General features: G+C 34.9%; 1 protein-coding gene across 1 annotated transcript in view; it reads left to right on the top strand.

Annotated features, from left to right (window-relative positions):
• CEP126 (centrosomal protein 126) overlaps positions 1 to 20,196 on the top strand; it is a 34,433-nt gene extending 14,237 nt beyond the window's left edge. Inside the window, exons 5-10 of the mRNA XM_069014905.1 lie at positions 379 to 580; positions 10,598 to 12,728; positions 16,489 to 16,613; positions 16,910 to 16,997; positions 17,531 to 17,740; positions 20,132 to 20,196. Coding sequence (XP_068871006.1) covers positions 379 to 580; positions 10,598 to 12,728; positions 16,489 to 16,613; positions 16,910 to 16,997; positions 17,531 to 17,740; positions 20,132 to 20,196 — 2,821 coding nt within the window. The remainder of the gene's footprint in view (positions 1 to 378; positions 581 to 10,597; positions 12,729 to 16,488; positions 16,614 to 16,909; positions 16,998 to 17,530; positions 17,741 to 20,131) is intronic.
• The last annotated feature ends 706 nt before the right edge of the window (positions 20,197 to 20,902 follow it).

Below are 20,902 nucleotides of genomic sequence, written 5' to 3'. Positions count from 1 at the left end.
ACTGTCTCCATAAGCCAAATTTATGGAAAAATAAAATCCATTTTCTTGTTAGTTTTTTTTCTTTTTTTTTTTTTTTTTTTTGAAAGGCAACCCTCCATGTTCCATTTCTGTAAATTATCAAACTGTTGGCTGACATTTTCCATATTAATGTAGCCTGAGGCAGTCACCCAACAACCCAATCAGGGAAGTCTATTTATAAATAACAGAAGAGAAGTTTTAAAATGGAAAGTGTTGGACACTTTCAGATAGTACTAACAGCATTTGTTGGGCTTTTCATCATTTATTGATAGTGTATACTTTTGGTAAGAAACATATTTAAAAGTGCACAGTTGATGCATAGAAATAAGACAAAGTAATAATTTGCTTGTTTGTTTCAAGGACCACAGACACAAGGACTTCATCCACATCAGCATCTAGAAGTGATTCTTTCCATCAGAAGCAGAATTCAGCAGTGTTTGGCTGTGATGAAACAGTACAAGAGAGCAGTAGAACAGACATGGATAGTCACCAACTTCCCTTCCAGAAAAATCTGAAAGAAATGCGACAGCTCCTTGAAAAACAGCATCTCAACAACTTGGAGGTATGATATTTTCATGCAATTCTTTGCAAGTTGCTTTTAAGTGTGACAGAAATGTTCTTGAATGTGATAAAAATGAAAGTTCTGTTAAGCAGTCTTTATCAATTAGACAACACAGGAGGGCATACTGTACTATGCCTTATCAATAGATTATTTTTGCTAAAATTATACATATTTTCCAGTAAGAAGTCTGAGATGTTTAAAAATATTTGTAAGAACTTTTTCACAAATTCATCCAAGATACCTGTTATGTTGTCCTTTTTTTCCTGTTAATGGGAGATTTGTATGTCAGACTTTTTGTCTCTGACACTGGTAGCCATTAGCTGACCACAGGAGTCTTGTGCTACCTCTGAACTTAAATTGATGGTTTTCAGTGCACACCCAAGTTTCTGCTGTGCTGACTGTGACAGCTCAGCACAGAATGCCATAGCAATATAATGATGGTATGTCAAATGTTGGGGGATTTTTTTGTTTGGCTGTTTTATTCCCAGTGTGTGGTGATATGTTAGAGATTGAATTCAAGTCTCTTGAGATCCATTTTTTTGTCATCTTTTGCATGGAATTGCTGCAGGTGTTCCAGCAATGAGCTTTTTCTGCCTAAACTAATTTTTAAACTGAAAATCAGTTTAAAAATCACCTTAGAAACAGTGAAAATCAAGAACTGAGCTCTAAAGTGATTTCTTAGTGCACCTTTAAGTGTGATTTTATATATCAGTGTTCTCTTTGATTTTGGAAATACTGTCTTCAACATTATGTTTTCTGGAAAAAAGAGGGCATAATTTGGGGATCATTCTTTTATTTCTATAATATCTACTGGTACCCAGAGTCATGGTATCTGAAATGACCTGGGCTCCATGAAGCCCATCCCCCTGTTCTGGTCATGGCTGGAGGCATGGAATCATTGGTGGCCATAGAGCAAGGGCTTTTCCTTTTAATAAAAGCATATGGATAACTTGTGAAAGACTTTGGAGAGTTCAGATATGGTTTGATATTGATGTTTCTAGGAGCATTCATATCTGCCTTTGTATCTACTCTGTTCTGATGGTTATTAATGAAACTCTTGAGCAGCTGATGGCTAACACAGAAAATCTCACTCAACTGGAGTGAGGTTCAAAAAAGTTGAGTGGAGAGCAAGTATTGTTTTTACTGGCAGTGATTAATGTTCTTTCTTATTTCTAAGCATAAAAGAAGGAAGAGAAAATGACAATTTATAGAAAAGAGCTGATAAACTGACTTCTAGATTACCACTTTACAAAAATACAAAAAGGTCTAAGCTTTTTTTTTCAGTAATATCACATTTGCATTTCACTGGTATAGGGTTTGCAAATCCATCCCTAAATGATGATGCTGAATTTGGCAGTAGCTGCATTAGAATATCTTAGAATTAGAAAACAAAATACATTCTCTTTGAGAAAAATATATAGAAGTATTCTTCTTAATGTATTTTCAGACTTCTATATTGGTGTGTTTTATCAAACAGAATTATAATTTCCTAACTGAATTCTAAGAAAAAACTGCTATGAGTCATGCATAATTTTTGCTTATAGTTTTTTTAAATATTAACTTTGGACACTGTATGTAGTACAGGAATTTGTGTTTACAAATCAATGTATTTTTGAAAATACCTGTAAAAATTTTTTTGGTTTTTTTCCAGAAGATATTTTTCTGCTACCACTAGGGGTTGCTCAGCTTCTTTCCTCTGATAAATAGCTTCAAAATGTAAATATTTATACTTCGGATGTTTGGACTTTCTTTCTTGAAATTGCATGTGTTGGACTCTGATTAGAAAAATAGTCAAGAAAGCTCTTGACCTTGTTCTAAGGCTTGAGTTTTGGAAGTTTAATACTTGGATTGTGCTGGTGGATGGTGTGCACATGCATTGTGATTCCTATTTTGTGAATAGTATTTATAATACTCTTACTAAGAAAATTTATGATTTACAATTATTTAGAATAGTCTTACTGAAATCAATAGACTTCAGTAGTCTTGCTACTACCTGTTGTCCAAAGTAATTTTTGAAATTAAAGTGTTTCACTGTGCACATGCTTTGCAACCTAGCCATCCATTGAGATCCTTTGACCTCTCTTTGTTTCTGTTTTTACAGGCCCAACAGGATTATAAAGATTCCTAAAATTGTTTACTTTCCTACAGGGCAATAAAATTCTATGTGAACCTTTACCAGTAGATTTGCCGTGTTCCCTGCTTTACATCTCTAAATATTTGTACAGATTCATCAGTAAGCCAAGGGTTTAGTGACCCTTCTACCATTTTCCAAAATTATTTTGCATAAAGTATTGAGAGCAGTAGATTTTATTTTTGTGCAATAATTGCATCTGAGCCACTACATCATGTTATTGTTTTATATTCATGAGTATGTTCTGTTTTGAAGAATTTAATATTGCTAATTTCATTCACAAAAAAGGATTTTTCGCACAGCCCTTTCCTGGTTTTGTAGCATGCATAAATAAAATCTTGAAGGTGGAGCTGCTAGAGCATGGTCTTTAGGTAAAGCTGCATGCAACTTTTCACCAAATGACATTAGTCCCAAGGTACTTAACTTTTTTTGAACTGTTAACTGATTATGTTGAAATTTTCCATTTCTGGTACCTGCCTTGAACAGAATTATTTAGAAAATGTCCACTAAAATGGCTCAAATGTGACAAGGAATAGTGTTGTTTAAGTATCTTTTGTCCTTTTTTTTTTGTCACCTCTTTAATTTCATGGCCATGCAACATTATTTTGGTCAGTACAACATTTCTCTGCTCTACCAGAAAAATACATTATGCCTGACTCAAACTGATAGTATAGCATTTTATCTCTATAGTTTCATTTTTTAAACAAAATACTTGGAAGTAAGAGCTAATTCACAAACAAAATAGGTATAGATTATCACATGGGGATTGTATTTTCCTCTTCCCTCCTTTATATGGCCATAATTAGGTTACTCAAGTGGTATCTATGAAATCCGAATTTAAATCCCTTTCTGACTGATTTAAGAAGGATTTTTTCCTTGGCTCTCCTTTCTTTCTGAGTATATTGTGCAGTCATTGAAGTACTCAGTACCAGTCTTTCTATGGATACCATTCCCCTTGGAAGAAAACACTTCAATATTTATTGAAATAGGAATGCCACACCAGTATCATTCCTCAGAAATTGCAGCCCAAGCCATAAGCTCATCAGGGTGTTCTTATGTTGTCTCCAATACAAGAAAAAGTTGTATCTCACTGTACTGTGCGTGTTTATACATGTAAAATCACATAAATCTCTGAGGAACAATTAAGAATATTTTCTAAGTGATGTTCCACTGAATGGTATGGACATCACCTGCCTTGCAGGGGTTCACTTGTAAGACTGTTAGTGTTACTGTCCCTTTGAGTTTCACAGTGTCTGTGAAACAGATGTTTCAGGTAGCTGATGGGAAAACTGCAGTATGACTGGAATGAGTTAACCAAGGGGTGTTGTGTCAAGTTCTTCTGCCAGGGGTGTTGTGTCAGTCTAATTCGTCAGAGCCAGAGGCAAGACCAGCATGGAAAAAAGGAGTGCTGTGTACAGAGTCTCTCCCAAGCATCAAGAACTTGTAGAATGCTCAGGGCTAGTTAGTGGGAAAACAGATTCTTATGGGGAGGCTTAGGATAAAATGGCATTGAAGCAGAAGTCAGACTTGATTTTGTAGAGACCATTCAACAACTTGAAATAGGTTTCTATGGTCACCTTAAATCTAGAAATTTTGGCCACTGTTTTACTTGTAAATGTGAGTGTTAACGTTTTTATGTTGATCATTTAAATTATATGACAGACCTGAGTGATTTCCTTACTTATTTTCCTCTTGGCAAGAGCAGAGGTATTCAGTTTTCCTTGGCTTTCAAACAATATTGTGACAAACGGCTATCTTCCACATTATTTCAGTAATCCAAAATTCACATGTGCTATAAAGACAAATTGAAATGTATCTCCAGACTAAATTATTTTATCTAAATACTCCAACTTGTTTTGATTGTGTATTCCTCAAGAGTAGGTTTTGAGGTTTTGGGGGTGTTTTTTCATAAAATAACTTATTCCAAGCTTGTGCTATATAAAATCTTCATTACAATCTTCATATCTGACAGTCTGGAGTTCATTCGACAGTGTCTTTCCTCAGTTCAAAGCCCCTCTTGAACAGGTAATAATGTAGGATTGAAGCTGAAACAGCTTTTCAGTACAAAAGAGGCTGTTTCAGAGTTAGACTGATATATGAATAAGGTTTTGATTGTGGATAAGTTATGATTGTTTTACATACAGCATAGCTCACAAACTAAAGGAATAAGGAAATTGAGACTGTCCTCCGATATACACCTGTTCCTCCTTTACAAGCATATAGGCTTTTCATAAGCATTGCCATACATATTAGTGTGACTCCATTTTTGGGTTTACATTCATATACATGTATCCATATATACATATATAAAATCTTTATATATAGCTATGCACTGAAGTATTTTTACCATACTTCCTGACTGGTTTTTGAGTGATTTGTTTTACTGCAACAGCGTAAGATGTTCATAAATGTAGCTGAAAGAAAGGAACAGAGTAAAAAATAGCAGTATCAAGTCTTTAGTGTACTGCAGTTACAGTAAGATGTTTGCTTGCAGGAAGGGGCTGGAAGTTATAAAGTTTGTGCATATGCATCTGCCAGGATGCTGCATTATGCTAACTTGGTATTATCAGTGATAGTATATACCGGGGTCTCAAGGGGATGTTGGAAAATCTGTTGATTTCTCATGAAGATTAAAGTATCAATCTCTGAAGGAATTTTGCCCCTTTGAAGATGGCAGAGCTGTATTTTAGGGGTTTTTTTAGAAGATAAGGCTTTGTGAATTCTAAAGCAAAACAGAATTTAGCTACTTTTTTCTTCCAGTATTCTGCTTCTATCGTAGTAGTCTAATGGTGGCCTGGGTACCCAGAAGCCTAATCAATTATTTCATTATTTTTAATATTAATTATTATAAACCTGAAGCAGCACTTCGGTGGTGTTTAGGAGCTTGAACATTGCTGGGCAGTTTATGCCCAACACTTGCATATCTCCATAAGGAAGTATGGCTCACCATAAACAAAGTAGAAAAAAAGCATCAAACCAAGCACCCAAAATTCAGAGGACAAGAATAAGCAGAGAGTAACTGGGACCTCTTTCAGAAGACTGAAAGTTCTTGTAACAAACAAAGAATTGCACTATTTCAGACAGTGACAAGATGAAAAAATAATAACCTTTAAATTCAGTAGGCTATTTAGGGGAAGATAGATGCTGAAAGCTTGTACAAGTTCTTACAAAACAAAGCTGTAAAGTTCGTAGGAGGAATGTATGTCTTGAAACATATCTGATTGAAAAAAGCTGAATTTGTAAAACAGGTAACATGTAAGTCACTAAATTTTTTTTCAAGGTAAGTCATTATATTAAGGAAGCATGCAGTGAATGTTGGCAATTACATGAAGCTGCCTTATTAGATAACTTTATTCCTAGAAAGATATAAATATAAATATTAGAAAATGCTCTTAGATACATTGTTTAGCCTTCAGGTTGCCCTGTATGGAGTCAGGCTTTGTATTCAGTGATCCTTGTATGTCCCTTTCAACTTGGTATGTTCTGTGATTCTAGAAGTATTTCTGTATCTGACCTTTAGGATTTCCTTATATAAATCCACCTTCTGCCCGGGCTGCTGCTGTGCAGTGCATAAGAGTGGGATCATGTTAAAAACTCTTGCATCTTTACAATGTATATTGCTAAAAGAAAAAGTAATCCTTTTTCATTGACAACAAAGATGTATACTATTTTTTTAGAAAATAAAGAGCTCTGGTAGGGTAGTTCCTCAACTGAACACAGAGATTATTTTAAAAATTATATTCACACACTGGTTCATTCAGGAATTGTGTTACTGGTCAAATAGTATTAATCTATTCTTTTTTCACTGATGCTATGGCTCCAATTCATTCAAATCTGTTAACTGTAATCATTAAAATGGTTATTAGTTAAACACTAAAGAACTTCTAGAATTCATATTTCATATTCATGCCCAGTTTTTCTCTACGACTATTTGCCTTATCATGGCTTTTAATTCTGCAGTCCCATGCTATTGTTACATGACAAATTTGTGGAGTAGATGGTGCCTGCTCAAACTGAATTTATTAATGGTTTAGAAACAAAAAAAGGGACTAATGCATTATGGTGCATAGTGCCTCAACATTTAATCATGTAACAATTTTAACAGTATTTAAACCTAGCATTGTAAGTTGCACTTCTGAAGGTGAATGACCAGATTAGTGTGTGAAAGTTAGACACCTGGTACAGGGCGCCTGAGAAACAGCACTCTGAGTACTGAGGTGCTAAAGCAACAGAGAGACAAGTCTGGCTGAAAATATGTTTCCTACACAGCTATGTACATTTACCTCAGGGCTTATTAAGATTGGAAATCAGAATGAAACATTTAGTAATCAGTGTTCAGATCCTTTTTCTTTTAAAATCCACTGATACTATGGCTTACTGAAATTGTCCACAAGCCTATGAAATTAGAAATGAGTTCTTTTTATCCTTAGAAGTCTGAACCTGCATTTCTAGCATCCTGTGATGATTTTCCAAACAGACAAATCACGTCCTTTCAAAACCTCATAGATTCATAGATAGGTAGTTTCTGTATCCTTAGCCTGGGAGGAGATCAGGCACCTAGGCATTAGACTGGGAAAGACAGCAGTGTTGATAGTAAGCTTTTCTCTGGTCATCCTATACCTTCGTAACTTCTTTGGTGGGTTTGGCACAATAGAATGGATCTCTTGTGTAAGGTAAGCACCAAAATCCTTTCTCAGTGTAACTTGCTCCTCAAGTCTGCCCGGATCTTCTGAGAAATCCATATTGTATAGTGCTATGTACCTGATGTTTTTCAAACTCATATAGAAATGGGATTACTAATTTTGTAATAGAATTTCCCATTGGTAAATTTGAAACTAGTTGTTTAGGTACCTCACTGGCTTTGAAACTTAGTTTTTCATCTGTAAGTCCAGTGGTGTCTTTTACATCACAGTCAATGTGAAGTGTAATATGATACATGTACACATATAAAAAGCGAAGAATTTCTGTAAAGAGACCAGTTGAAATTATCAAAAATAGCAAGTAGCGTGAGAGGTGTGAGGGGCCTCAGTTTTCCAAGTAGGTAGCATTTCTTTCAGCATTTTATCTTCAGAAGAGTGTTCCCATTCACCTCTTGGAATTATGAACAGTCAGCACTTCTTTTGCAGAAAATGTCAAATACACATGTACCAGCTCTTTAGTGCAATAGCATTCTGACAAAGTCCTTTGGCAGAAAAGTCACTTGTCAGGTTCACTTAAAATTTTACTTGTTGCAGTGTTGTTCTTTCACTAGCCTTATGAAAGATTTCTTAGGCTCATGTTTTCTCTTTGTTTTAGTGCTTTACTAAAATGAAATTGCTTGACACAGCTGTTCTAAGCCCTAAGACATACAAGGGACCCCTTTAAATCCTCAGAAGTATTCCTTTCCTAGGGATGTGGATATGTGTGGACAGAGGAGTGTTAGATTTCATGCATTATAACATAAGATAATGCTGGCTACCAGCAGTAAAATAAATTGTACTTATATAACAGGAAAAATGCAAATCCAGTAAATAACAATAGAGTACTCTATGAACATTTTGTTTTCTTATCATCCTTTAATATTCTCACAGATTAAATGAAATTAAGTCATTGGGATTTCCAGGTTTATTTCCCTGCACTTACTGACCAGTAAAAAAAGGATAATTGTTGAATGCTTTTTTATTTCTGCAGAAGTAGTTCTAATTACACATTGTTACAAGGAAATGGGACATTCATTTGCATTACATAGTAGGCTAAACTGGGAAATACGTAAATTCTTTTAATGAGAATGTTAAGTATCTTTAATGTGTGAAAGGATGAAATTGTATGCTGCAACAAAATAAATGTAAATGAACTAAATTTGCATGAACTAAGTAAAAGTGAGTGTGTGTTTAAATGAGAACTCCTTCTTTGTTCTTTAGTTCCTAACATTTCTGGATATTACCTCAACTGAGATTTTGTTTTCCACAGAGTTTTGTTTTATCAGGAGAGTATTTATTTATATAATGTAGGATGAAGTCTATTTTCAATCTCTGGAGTACAACTGGGTAGAATTTTTTTAATCTTAATTTGTAAAAGTTGCACATTTTCTTGCACCCTCCAGATTTATCAGTTTAAGCTAACCTGCTATCAGGAGAAGGCTTTTTAAAATCGATCTTTACAGATTTTTTCTCCTTACTTTGTCATTTTAGAAACACATGTTTTGCTATACGAGTGCAATTTCCAAATTAGACAAGAAGTAAGCCTGACACCTGTAATTTCTTTTCACTGTTTTTTTTTTCCTTCTGAAAATGTCAAAGTTAGTTCTTCAATTTGGCCTGATACAGAAAACTCTGAGTATATGCCTTTTCCTTGTTTGGGGAAGTTCAAGCAGAGGTTAACAATATAATTTAGCCAAAAATAAAGGTTAATAAATAACTTACAAAGTGTTATTTATTCTTTTCTATTAGAAAGGCACCGGTTTGTATAGGTTTAGTTTGAAAATGCTCCCTAAAGGGATCTTTCTCTACACTTGCTCCTTTGATCTTCTATTTAGTTTTTTTATCTCAGATCATAACTGTAATGGAAGACTGCACCAACCTCTAAACATTTAATGCTAGATAAGATTTAATTCAATCATAAAAAGTCTTTCAGGACTTATAAAGCTTTTTCTTCTGCAATTTCATATATTTAAAATGTACAATATTAAGATAGAACAATTTTATTGGAATAAAAAATGTTTACTACAAAAATGCATTATTATTTGCTAAAGAATTTTAGCAAATTTTTGGTGAGTTTGGTGAGTTTTCAAAATGTTAATTCTATGTCATTTCTAGGGGATATATAATCACTTACCTAGGTTAACAGATTCTGCTAGTTGTAACATTTTCCATTTGAAGTCACTAATGAAAAAAAAATCTTCATTGCATAGGATTTTTTCTAGTTCAACTTCTCTTAGTTTTTCACACCAATTTAGTCCAACATAAGGTTTAAAATGACTTTGCTGCTGAGCTGTGTGAAAATGAACTTCCAGGAAAAAGTGTATGAGATTCTGAAAATCGTTGACATGCTGTTCTCCTTTACATTCATGTGTATTTTGAAGTCTTGCACTTAACAAAGTATGTATTTTCAACCATCTCAGTGCTTGGATAGAGTAATAGTGAAGAAAACATTTGCATAGTACTTACACAAAGTTGTTCCACTGGTGTTTCAGATGGTGCCAGTTGCTGTTATTCATCACCGATTAAAATTTAATGAAAAGTTTGGGGAAGTGGATGAGAATCCCTTATGCCCTGGGACTTGATCTGTCCTCAGAGAACAGGAATATTTTCTTCTTTCTGAAAGACTTGAAGAAGGAGTATCACTGGGGGTAGTGGTTAATCGCTGTGGTTATGATAACCAAGAGACTTTTCTGTGTTTGCCATGGCAAGGCTTAACTCCTCATCGCTTGTGGCGCTTTGTATGAAAAGAAACATATTCGGTCTAGTATTATGGAAAAGTTGCAGTTTGGGGTAGATCCCTTATCAAACCTGCATTTTCATGGATTCTCGTTCAATTTATAACTCAAGCACTTTTGCAGAGAATGAAAACCACCCTGTGTCATAGGGAAATTCAGAAACAGTACTGTTGTTCAGATAAATCTAGTTCCTTTTTTGATACTTCAGAATTTATACATAATTTAAGCTTAAATTTGTTGAACTATGCTGCTGTCTCCTCTGGATTTCTTCCCAAACTGTGTAATTTTCTTTTGCAATTTAACACAAGTAAATTTTGACTTGATGGAAACACTCATGGGGATATGACCCCAAGTCATAAAAACACCAGGCTCAATATTGATTTAGTCTAACCTCTCATTTATGAAAAAATATTATCAGCAAAGCTACATTTCTGATAAATCTGAGAGTTTGGTTTTTATGCCTGTATTTCAGAATTTTCATCAAGAAGTCAAAGAAATAGATGATTCAGAAAGCCTGACGAGCCTTGACAGCCTTGAGGCTGGAGAACAAAATGGCAATTGCACAATACCAAATGAATCATCTTTTACTACACAGTGTGACTGTGCCCTGTATGATCCAGAAAAATGCCAGACTAGGAATAATGGTTTACTTCATGCAGATCAAAGTACCTCTAAAAACGCACATCTAAATAATTGTCTGAGAAATGTAGATTTGCAACACTACCACAACATACCTATTCATGATTTTTTAGCTAAACATAATGTCCTAACTCCTGGTGAGCATGTAAACACTTCAGAAGAGGAATCATCTGCTTCTCACACACTGGGAAAAAAGCCTGCAGAATTCTCTACCTCTGGTACACAAAAGAGCTCTGTAAGTGATGCATTTAGTTTTCTCCAAAATATAAAAGACAGAAGCAAGCCATCTTCTGGAACAGCTAGCACATCAGCCACTGGTCAGCCTGTTTTCAATCCTAGCAGAGCCTGGGACAGCCGTGATTCTATTCCAGGAGAAAGAGTTCAGGATCTGATGCAAGATCAGAGTTTTAAAATGACCCCACAGGAGAGAACTAAATCTATGCAAGCATCCAGTCAACCTATTGCAACATCTGTAATCTTATTTCCTAATCAGGGATGTTCCACTGGCATTCCCAGCACAGCTGATACATTACCAAAGGACAAAACCATCAGTACAGGCTTTTTAAAAAATACCTCAGGAAAAATTACTGAAACAAAAGAAATAAATATTAAATGTATGAATGATACTATTTCAGAAGCATCTTTATTTCAGGACATACCAAATGGCCCAGTTCTGTTGGAAGCTAAGCAACAGAATAATAAAGACGAAGGAAAGGGAAATGAAATTGAAACTATGTCCCTGTTGTCTGATACAGAGTTCAAGTCTGACACTCCTGCACTGGACAAAATCCTGAAAAATAATATTTTTGAAAGAAAAAGAGAAAAGTTATTCAGAAGTATCTTAAAGAAGGATTCTAAATATGAACCCAGTCATTTCAAAGCTGTGGTTACAGATGGTGTGATCAGTTTTGGAACTCAGCTCATGTCATCTATCAGAGACAGTTTAGAACTTGCAAAACCAAAAAAGAAAAGTGCAGAAAATGAAAAATACAATAGGATGCTAAGATGGTGTGATCAAATTGACCAGATAATAATAGAAAATAATGAAAAATGCTATGAAAAAAGCATCAGTGAAATATCTTCTTCACCACTGCAATGTGTTCAAACTGCAAATAATGCTCCTAAGAATAATTTAAATATTGTTGCTCAGCCTTCAAGCCCCATGTTCATAAAAAATCATCAGAAAAATCCTCATATATCAAAACCAAATGTTAATACTGAAAAATCAAATAAAGAATACCCATCTCAGAATATATTTACATCTACTGGATCCTTTTCAGCTAAAAAACCTTGGATGGTATCAAAAGATGAAGCAAATAAACCCCCGATATGTAGCAATAATTCTAAAATTAAAGAAGGTCGTCAACTCAAAAATAAGGCAAAAATAATTAGAAGAGCAACATCTGTAAGAGTGCAGTCACGTTTTATGCCCAAAAAGAGAAGAGGCACTGTGATCCAACTGCAGCCAGACGCTGAAGCCAGCAAAACTCAAAAAGCTCCAGGGAAATTGCTCGCACCTCACCCACCTTCCACACCTCTGCCAGGAAACAGAAGTGTTGAAAACACAGCCAGCCCTGGGTGTCAGTCACTGCCGCCTCCAAGCCTGCAAGCTACCACTGCTAGCAGCAGTGATTTCAATGACAGGCATGTTGTGCTAGCAAATCAGGTTTTAAATAGGAACAGTGCAGAAAACAGTGAGAATACTGCTGGTTGTGCTGGCTTGGCCACTGCCATCTCTACACCCGACTGCAGCACAGCCAAATACAAACCTTGGGCAAAAAATACTTATTCTGTAAATAATGTTCAGGCAAGTGCCTATCAAGATCATTCAGTAACCTGCACTGAGAGAAGACATGTTAACACAGAAAAGGGATTACATCTCCATCATATCCCAGCAGCTGGAAAAACAAGCACCTTCTGTCACAGAGCACATTCTGCCCGAGCTCCGAAAGACTCTATTACTGGTAAGAGTCATGTTTCTGGGTCTGGGGTGGGGGGATGTTCAGACAAAAGTCTTCTTCAAATACATTACAAATTTTTTTTCAGTTAAAATATCCAACCTTTCATCCATTCACACAACACAGCCAGTTTTAACAAGCTTTCACCATTTGTCATTGTCATTTCTATTCTAGCGGTGCCCAGAGGCCTCCCAAATGTTGATCCTCATTTCTAATAGCTCTCTGCAATATTAAATGAAAAGGAAGTATTTTCCCTGAGATTATATTCATGACTAATGAGCAGATGTGACAGGTGGTCTAAATAATGATATAGGAGGAAGTGACTAAGTTTATACAAGCAAGTTTTACAAGGTAACTGAGAGTCATAGCTTGTTGTTCACCAGTCACTGCCACAAGAGAGTAAAAGAAGTGTAGTTCTACTGTGTTTTTAAAATGCTGACACTGTAAATGCCTACAATTATTGAGACTTAGTCCCAATAATACTATTAAAATATGAGCAAAAATTAGAGGTAAGTTAAAATTAAAGATATTCTGCCAGGCAAACTTTGCTCTGCTGCAAAGTATGTCTGATTTATAAAGAATGTTAAGGAATTTGAGGAACAATCCTTCATTTCATTAAAAATTAACCTTGGGAACAATATGAGGCACAGATGGGTTGGTAAGATATAGGAAAGATGGATATGAAATTTTTGAGAGAATAATCTCCTGGGTTTTGTATTTCAATTTACATTTCATGCTTTTTGATTTGCCTTGTTTGTCCTGTGCAGCCTAGCTATATTCTGTGCCTTGGGCACTGATGACATCCTTGTACTCGTAATTTCTATGTGGTATGCTGGTTTGCTTTCTACTGAGGGCTGCAGCTGGAGCTCCTGAAGCTGTAGTCCCTGCTTCAGGTACAAGCAGTACTCCAAACTGCTTCACATACTGGGACCACTCCAAGGATTGATCATGCAACTCAGAGATAATTTCTAGCAAAATAATGAATGCCCGTAACTTTAAACCCCCCACATTTCTAGTTTTATCTACAGTAATACATAGTTTTAACTATGGAGTGATTGGAACAACTCTGTTGTGTAAGAGTGGATGCAGGCAGGTGAATATTCTTGGCCTAAAGCAGGGGTGGGAAAAGAAAAATATTATCTGCTTGTCTGTTCCAGTTCAAAGTCAAACAGATGAGTTTAAGATCTGTGTGACTTAACCTATTTAATTTTACATTGGAAATGAATGAAGACTTGCATTACCACGCCTTGCCTCCAGCAGAGATTCTTGCCTCCTGATGTCCTTATCTGCACATCAGATCAATGAATCAGGAAATGTCCTGGGTCCAAGTTGTGCACTACTAACAGTGTCTTCACCACAGCTTTAAATGCTACATCCCCAGCGTCACACACCTGTGGCCCTTTTAGAGAGGAGCGGGTAACCGCCTTTTGAAATTTATGTGGGTTGCCCTCTCTCAGTATCTGCTTAGATTTTGTATTTTGAAAGCCTGCTTTATTTTAAATCCTCTAGATAACTCTTACTGACTTGCTGCTATTTGTTCAGTTGCCTGCAATTGCATGTAGACACCATATTCTTTGTTCTGAAGTGCTTGCTGTGAGACTGAATACTGCATTGCTCTCTAGTAAAATACCTGCAGAATTCCATGAGGTCTGTGAAGACACTGTAGAAAATGTGATCTGTTGCAATGCAATCTCACAGAAAGTGAGAACCAGATGAAGAAATACAATTGTTGTCCATGAGGATCTTAATTTAGTTTGGCTTCCAAGCTTCAAGTTGTATGTCTTCTGCCTTACACATATTATACTGTAGCTGGATATTAGAATTTTTAACACCTTTCTTGTTCAGTCAATAAAGGCTTTAAAAATGTGTTTAATCTTTAGCCTGTGACAAATATGGGGCTAATTAACATGCTTATGTGTCTTGCAAACTAATTAAATTAGGTATTGATGCATACAAATAGAGCAACTTTGAATTCTATTTTTTCAGAAAAGTATTAGGTTATTACTAATGTAACAAGGGGGTTCTTTTTTATCTTTTTCTTTCTTTTTTTCATTTTCTCTCATATTCAATACAACATGATCACATTTCCTCTCCTTTTCAGGTGCTATTCAGCACCATGTATTGTGTTTCAATAATTTGCATATAACTAAATGGCAACCTTTCAAAGCTAATGTGTCCCATGTTACTATTGATGGCAGCAGCCAGATGACTAGTTTCAAATAAGTTTCTAGGATCAGTTGTTTTCTTTTTCTATGAATGGTAAGAATTCTGCTAAAATGTCACTGTAACAACCACAAAAGAAATAAAATTCTCTTAGAATCAGTGAAGCATCTCTTGGTCAAATTATGAAGTGTACATTAAACTGCACATATAAATATTTATTATGTAAATAAATAGGTAATTTGTCTTCCCAAGTTTAAATCAATTAACTCCATTTACAAATCTAGTAACTGTGTTTACAAATAAGAATATAGTATCTTCTTGGTATGTAGATTCCTGAGTTGCACATGAAAATACTAATTTGCATCTCCAGTTTTCATGCATGAAATTTTAATCAAGAACAGAATTTTAATTTTGCAACTTGACACTTCAGTTTTGAAAATGTGTTGCTACACCAGACAGAACTGAGATAAATTTGAGGTACAGTGTCTAGATTAGACCTCTCTGGCTGAGGGAAAATGCTACACAGCAGTACTGCCTTTTAAAAGTAACACAAAGATATATGAATTAGTAAGAGTAACTACAAAATCCAAAGCTATAGAAAAAAGGTTTAAACTCATGACTTTTAAACCTCACAACATCTGTGAGGCCACATCTGGAATACTGTGTTCAGTTCTGGGCTCCTCAGTACAAGATAGACATGGACATACTGGAGAGACTCTAGTGAAGAGTCACAAAGATGGTAAAGGGACTGGAGCATCTCTCCTATCAAGAAAGGCTGAGAGAGCTTGGAGAAGAGCCTGGAGAAAAGAAGGCCATGGGGAATCTTACTGATGTCTATAAATACCTAGAAGAGAGCTGCAAAGAGGACAGAACCAGGTTCTCTTCAGTGGTGCCCACTGAAAGTACCTGAGCAATGGGTACAAACTGAAACACAGGAGTTTCCCTCTGAACATCAGAAAACTGTTTTTTTATTGTGAGAGTGACTGAGCACTGGCATAAATTGCCCAGAGACTTTCTTGAGTCTCCCTCCTTGAAGTCACTCAAAAGCCATCTGAGCATGGGCAATGAGCTCTATGTGGCCCTGCTTGAGTGGGGGCACTGGACCAGACAACCTCAGAAGGTCCCTTTCCACCTCTACCATTCTGTGATTCTGTGAATCAAAAAAACTTTGTGAACTACTACATGTTTTCTGCACACTACTATGTAATCTAAATGAAAGTTGAATTCATTAACATACAGATACAGTAATTTATCAAGGGTGATTTACTGCATTGGACAGTTAGATTTTAAGGTTATTCTCTAAGTGCAATTTATTTTCTAAAACATTACTTACTTGATATTTTTTATATCACAGCTCACCTTTCATTCTCCTTCTTACTTGGTAAGACCACTTTGTATCTTTGTACAGACCATCTTTATTATCTGGGACTCAACACGTGGCTTCACTTAACCTGCTTACGTCCACATCCAGTACAATTAAAGAGATCAGATGTAAACATCTAAATGTGGACAGAGATATTTACTCACCATTATTAGTTTTACTACTACTATATTTATCATGTTTATGCATTTTTGGTTTACTTTTGTCTGCATGTCATTTAAGGTGTTGTTCCTGTTACAAGACAAAATCAGGTTTTTGACAACTGTGAAAATGAACACCAGGCTTTTTCAGAATGCAGAAGACAAAGTGTCATCTCTAAAAGATGGAAGCCTGCTCATCATGCACAGGTTAATATAAAATACTACAAAAATAAAAAGCTTATTTATCTTAAAAATGGAAAGAGTTTCAGGAATATCAAAGATTTGGTGTTGTCACGGGATTTTGAATCAATGTACTTAGTCAGCTTGCTGTCACTGCTAATGAAAAGAATAACATCAACTAGAATACATCACTGTATTAGTGTACAGTAATATTTTTTCACTTGAAGCCATTTGGTAATATGAAATAATAAACAAAACATGTTCAGAAAGTAGTATAGTTACCTTAAATTATACTTAAAATACTCCTACAATATTTTTTATAGAATTCATTAGGTGCTGTCCAGCTGAGTCCCGTTCAATCTGCATTTGATCCAGTGCAGAAGATGAAAAGCATCTATAAATCTGAGGAAGGTATAGTAGCACAACTCGCTTCAGTTCTTTATTTTATATAAAGTGGAATGACAGAATATATCCCCTGTGTAACATGATTTGTGTCTTTTGGCATCAGTGATTCTAAGAAAGAAAGTGTAATTCTTTAGAGCAATTTTTTTTCCTGTAAATATAAGATATAGCATAATGTAGCATGATATTAATGGGTTTATAAATATATTACAACATATATTCAATTTTCATTCCATTCCTGTTTGATTTTAACCGTGCAGTAGCTTTATGTGTCACATATAACTGTATGATATGGACAGGTATTGCTTGCTATGATTACATATTTCCAAACTCATTAGGACTTGCTCTGGTGCCAATTGTAAGATGTATTAGTGTTCTTAATTATTTCATTTTCTAACATATCATGTTTCTTGATTTTGCCACCTTTTTCTTCTTTTAATGTCAATTTTATGTGTTTCACATACCTATGGTCATGAAAACAAGCAGCTTATTTAAATGTAATGAGCCCTTCTCATTTGAAGTTCCCCCTGTAATCTCTTCAGTTTCAGAAAGCATTGCTCAGTTTCTAGTGACAGAAAAACTAGCAAGTACACCAATTTCAGAGGGCGATATCCTGGCAGCCATGGACCATATGGAGCCAGCCAGCCAGCCCTCACTGCTCAACAGGGCTCCATGTCCAGGCAAGAGTGCTCTCTCAGTAGAAGAACAGAAGATTTTCCAGTCCCTGGATTGTCTAAATCAAAAGCTACAAAGTAAGTTGGATAATAAATAGGATGCTACATCAATTGGTTAAATAACTTTATATGTTGTTGCCATAGATTCTTCTGGATTAAAAACAGGAATCCTGTAATAGAAATGTTTTCTGTTGTTGTTGTTGTTGTTGTTGTTATTGTTGCTGTTGTTATTTACCAAATGCAGCAAACAGTGTACCAAAATCATGAAACCCTTCTTTAAGTCAATGAAATTAATTTAAATAATGGTGACTTTGTCTTGGTAAAAAATAACTCTAAATTTGATGGGAGGACACCTTCAGAAACTGGCTCAGCCCAACTGTAGCTGTTGTTCATAAGAGATGTTTGTCAAAATTGTTCTTTCAAGGTGCATGAGGTGCATCAGTTTCACTTGGAAATCTGTTCCAAAGCTTATCTATCTTGATTTTTTTTTGCAATTCTTTTTGCAAATTATTGCTTTCTATATTATATGTCATATAGTTTTGCAAATGTAGCCCTTTATAATGAATGGCTTTTCATCTTCTTACTTCTAATAGTTTAGTATGTTCTTCCTCTCCATGAATTCTGAAAGGTCATAAATAATGAGTTCTGACATTGCTGCAAATAAATCTAAATGTTTAAGTGAATATTACTTGTGCAACCATTTTAAAAATGTCAAACTTAGGTAAGTGTTCTCTAACTTGTTCTTCCTCTGTGCCAGGTGAATTTCTTACCTGCTTTATACTAGTTTTCTTTATATGAACTCTCCAATCACAGCTTCCATTTTGCTGAAGAATGTGGGGAAAAAGTATCTACTTGTTCTTGATAATTTTTTCCCCAGTGGTTAATTAGCTAACACTTTCATTAGTCATCCTATGATAACTAATACACTTTTAGAACAAATTTACTTCCCTTGCTACTTTATGTTTTACTTTGACCTATGTGATCATTCCATTAAAAATTCACATTAGTTTGGCATAGTTTCAGTATTTTGTATGCTCCATCCTGTACTTGAAATCAGTGGGAACCTTATGACTTAGTCTCTTCACTGGTCTGTTTGGCTTTTTATATGATTGGAATAACTGCTTGCCATTTGTGCTGTACATGGAATTGCCAGCTCTCCTGAATTTTACATTTTCCTTGGACTTTTTTCCATATAAAATTTTACATGCCAATTACTTGAGTTTATTAGAGTCTGCTTTCTTGAAGTCCATTGATTTCATTTTACTATTCCACTACTATTCCTTCTGGACTGCACCATTTCATGGTCAGGTTACCCAAGTTTACCCCATTATTGACTAGAATCAAACTAAGCCAGGGCTTATTAAACTTTTGGACACTATCTGTACCTTTCTACATTACATGGTGAATAGTCTGATTTTGAGGAAAAAGGCTTCAGTTTCCTATAAACTGCAACAGCAGAATAAAAGATCTTTGCAATTCTTTAGAAACTTTCTGCAGCTGTAGCTTACAATTCTTGCTCTGTCAAACGGTGTTTCAGAATTTCATTTTATCATAACCTGTGGTTATTGCTGCCACGTAAATGGAAATGAAAAATTCCATTTTTCTGCCAGAGAGGTGTTTTAGGTTTAGATGTGCTCAGGTTTAAAAGTAGATATGAAAAGAGAAATATGAGCATATAAAACTAAATTTCTGTATAAGTAACAGAGAAATGACAAAGAAATAGAGGGAAAGATAAATTCAGCAAAAAAACTGGGAGCAAGAACGCTGAAGTTTTCAAAGTGTGAAAAAGAAAACTGTAAGAAAAGTACATAGGAATATGAAAGAAACAATGAAAGAATCCTAGGAGTTAACAGATTGCAGATGAAGTAACTGTGAAAGTTAGTGTAATACATACATATACATATGTATCTCAGAAATTTAATTAGCTTGCCTAATTATTTGGGGATTAAAATTGCTAATAGGAAACTGGGAAATTTTACAAGTAGACACATGTAAGTGCTTGTAAGTAAGTAGGTGTTGTAGGTACTGACATGTCATACAGTACATTGCCTTTCTAAAGCGTGACCTTTTTGCACCCCTTCTTTTGGCTTTGTTTCCACATGTTATCAAATTAAGTGACTAAAACTGTGTCATTTTATATTGGTCTTTTTAATGAACAGCAGTCAATCACTAGCCAATCTACATTTGGAATACTTGTTGCCAGCTTAGAGTAGCTGGCATTCTTTTCTCTAGCTATAGATTTCTTTATTGATACCAAATATTTTGTTCCTATACTATCTAGATGCAAATTTTAAAAATAGAGATATGGCCTATACTTCAGCAGCTGTTCGTAAGGGAAGTAAAACCAGTGCTTAAATTACATATTCACAAGCTTCAGAAAGTTTTGAGTTGAATATTTGACTGTGAATAATATTTTTTCAAGTATTTTTTTAATATAATATTCATTATATACTTTCATGCTTTTTTCAGATGTACAAGAAGCCATTACCAGAAATCCATTTGCTTCACATGTTTTGCAGATAAGCAGCCCTTAGTAAGTATTTAATTTAAATGTGTTCAGCTTTAATTTCTACAAACTAACTTTATGGCTTATTTTATTGTAAAAATATAATTGAAAATACTGATATCAATCTGTTCATCTGGCTTGCCATATTTTCTGTTTATGTAAAAAAAGCCCTAACAAACATGAACTTTATAGTGCTGTAAACAGATTTAACAGATTATATCAGACTGCCTCATCCTCTGGCTTCATTTTCATTTTGGTATCTGAAGACACTTGCCAAGTCCAGGAAGTTCTAAGAACTTTTAAGGAACAGTAATTTAGTAGGGTCCATTTGAAGTATATATAAGTCATAAATATTTTGTATTTCTTAATAACATAGAGAGAAAAGGGGTAATTATGCATGGCAGTGCATAAAATAATTGTTAATGCAATGAATTCTTACTTTGACCTGAAGATATATCATTTTCTATAAGTGATAGGTATTACCTTTCTTCAATAGGTATTTGTATTTTGTTTCGTATATTCTAGACTTTGTGAGTTTGAAACAAAATATGATACCTGGCATGTAAAGAAACAAATAGGCAGATGAGTGTCTGAAGTACAAAATTTACATGACAAATGTTCAGTGTATGATGCAGGAGTTAGTATTTATAATTCTGTATCATCAGTCTTCTCCTGTACTATAAATTTTCACTGAAGAAAAATTATAGACATCATCATTTACTCAGAAACATAGA

This window comes from Aphelocoma coerulescens, chromosome 1 (assembly GCF_041296385.1).
Source record: "Aphelocoma coerulescens isolate FSJ_1873_10779 chromosome 1, UR_Acoe_1.0, whole genome shotgun sequence".
NCBI lineage: Eukaryota > Metazoa > Chordata > Aves > Passeriformes > Corvidae > Aphelocoma > Aphelocoma coerulescens.
This window is presented reverse-complemented; position numbering and strand designations above follow the sequence as displayed.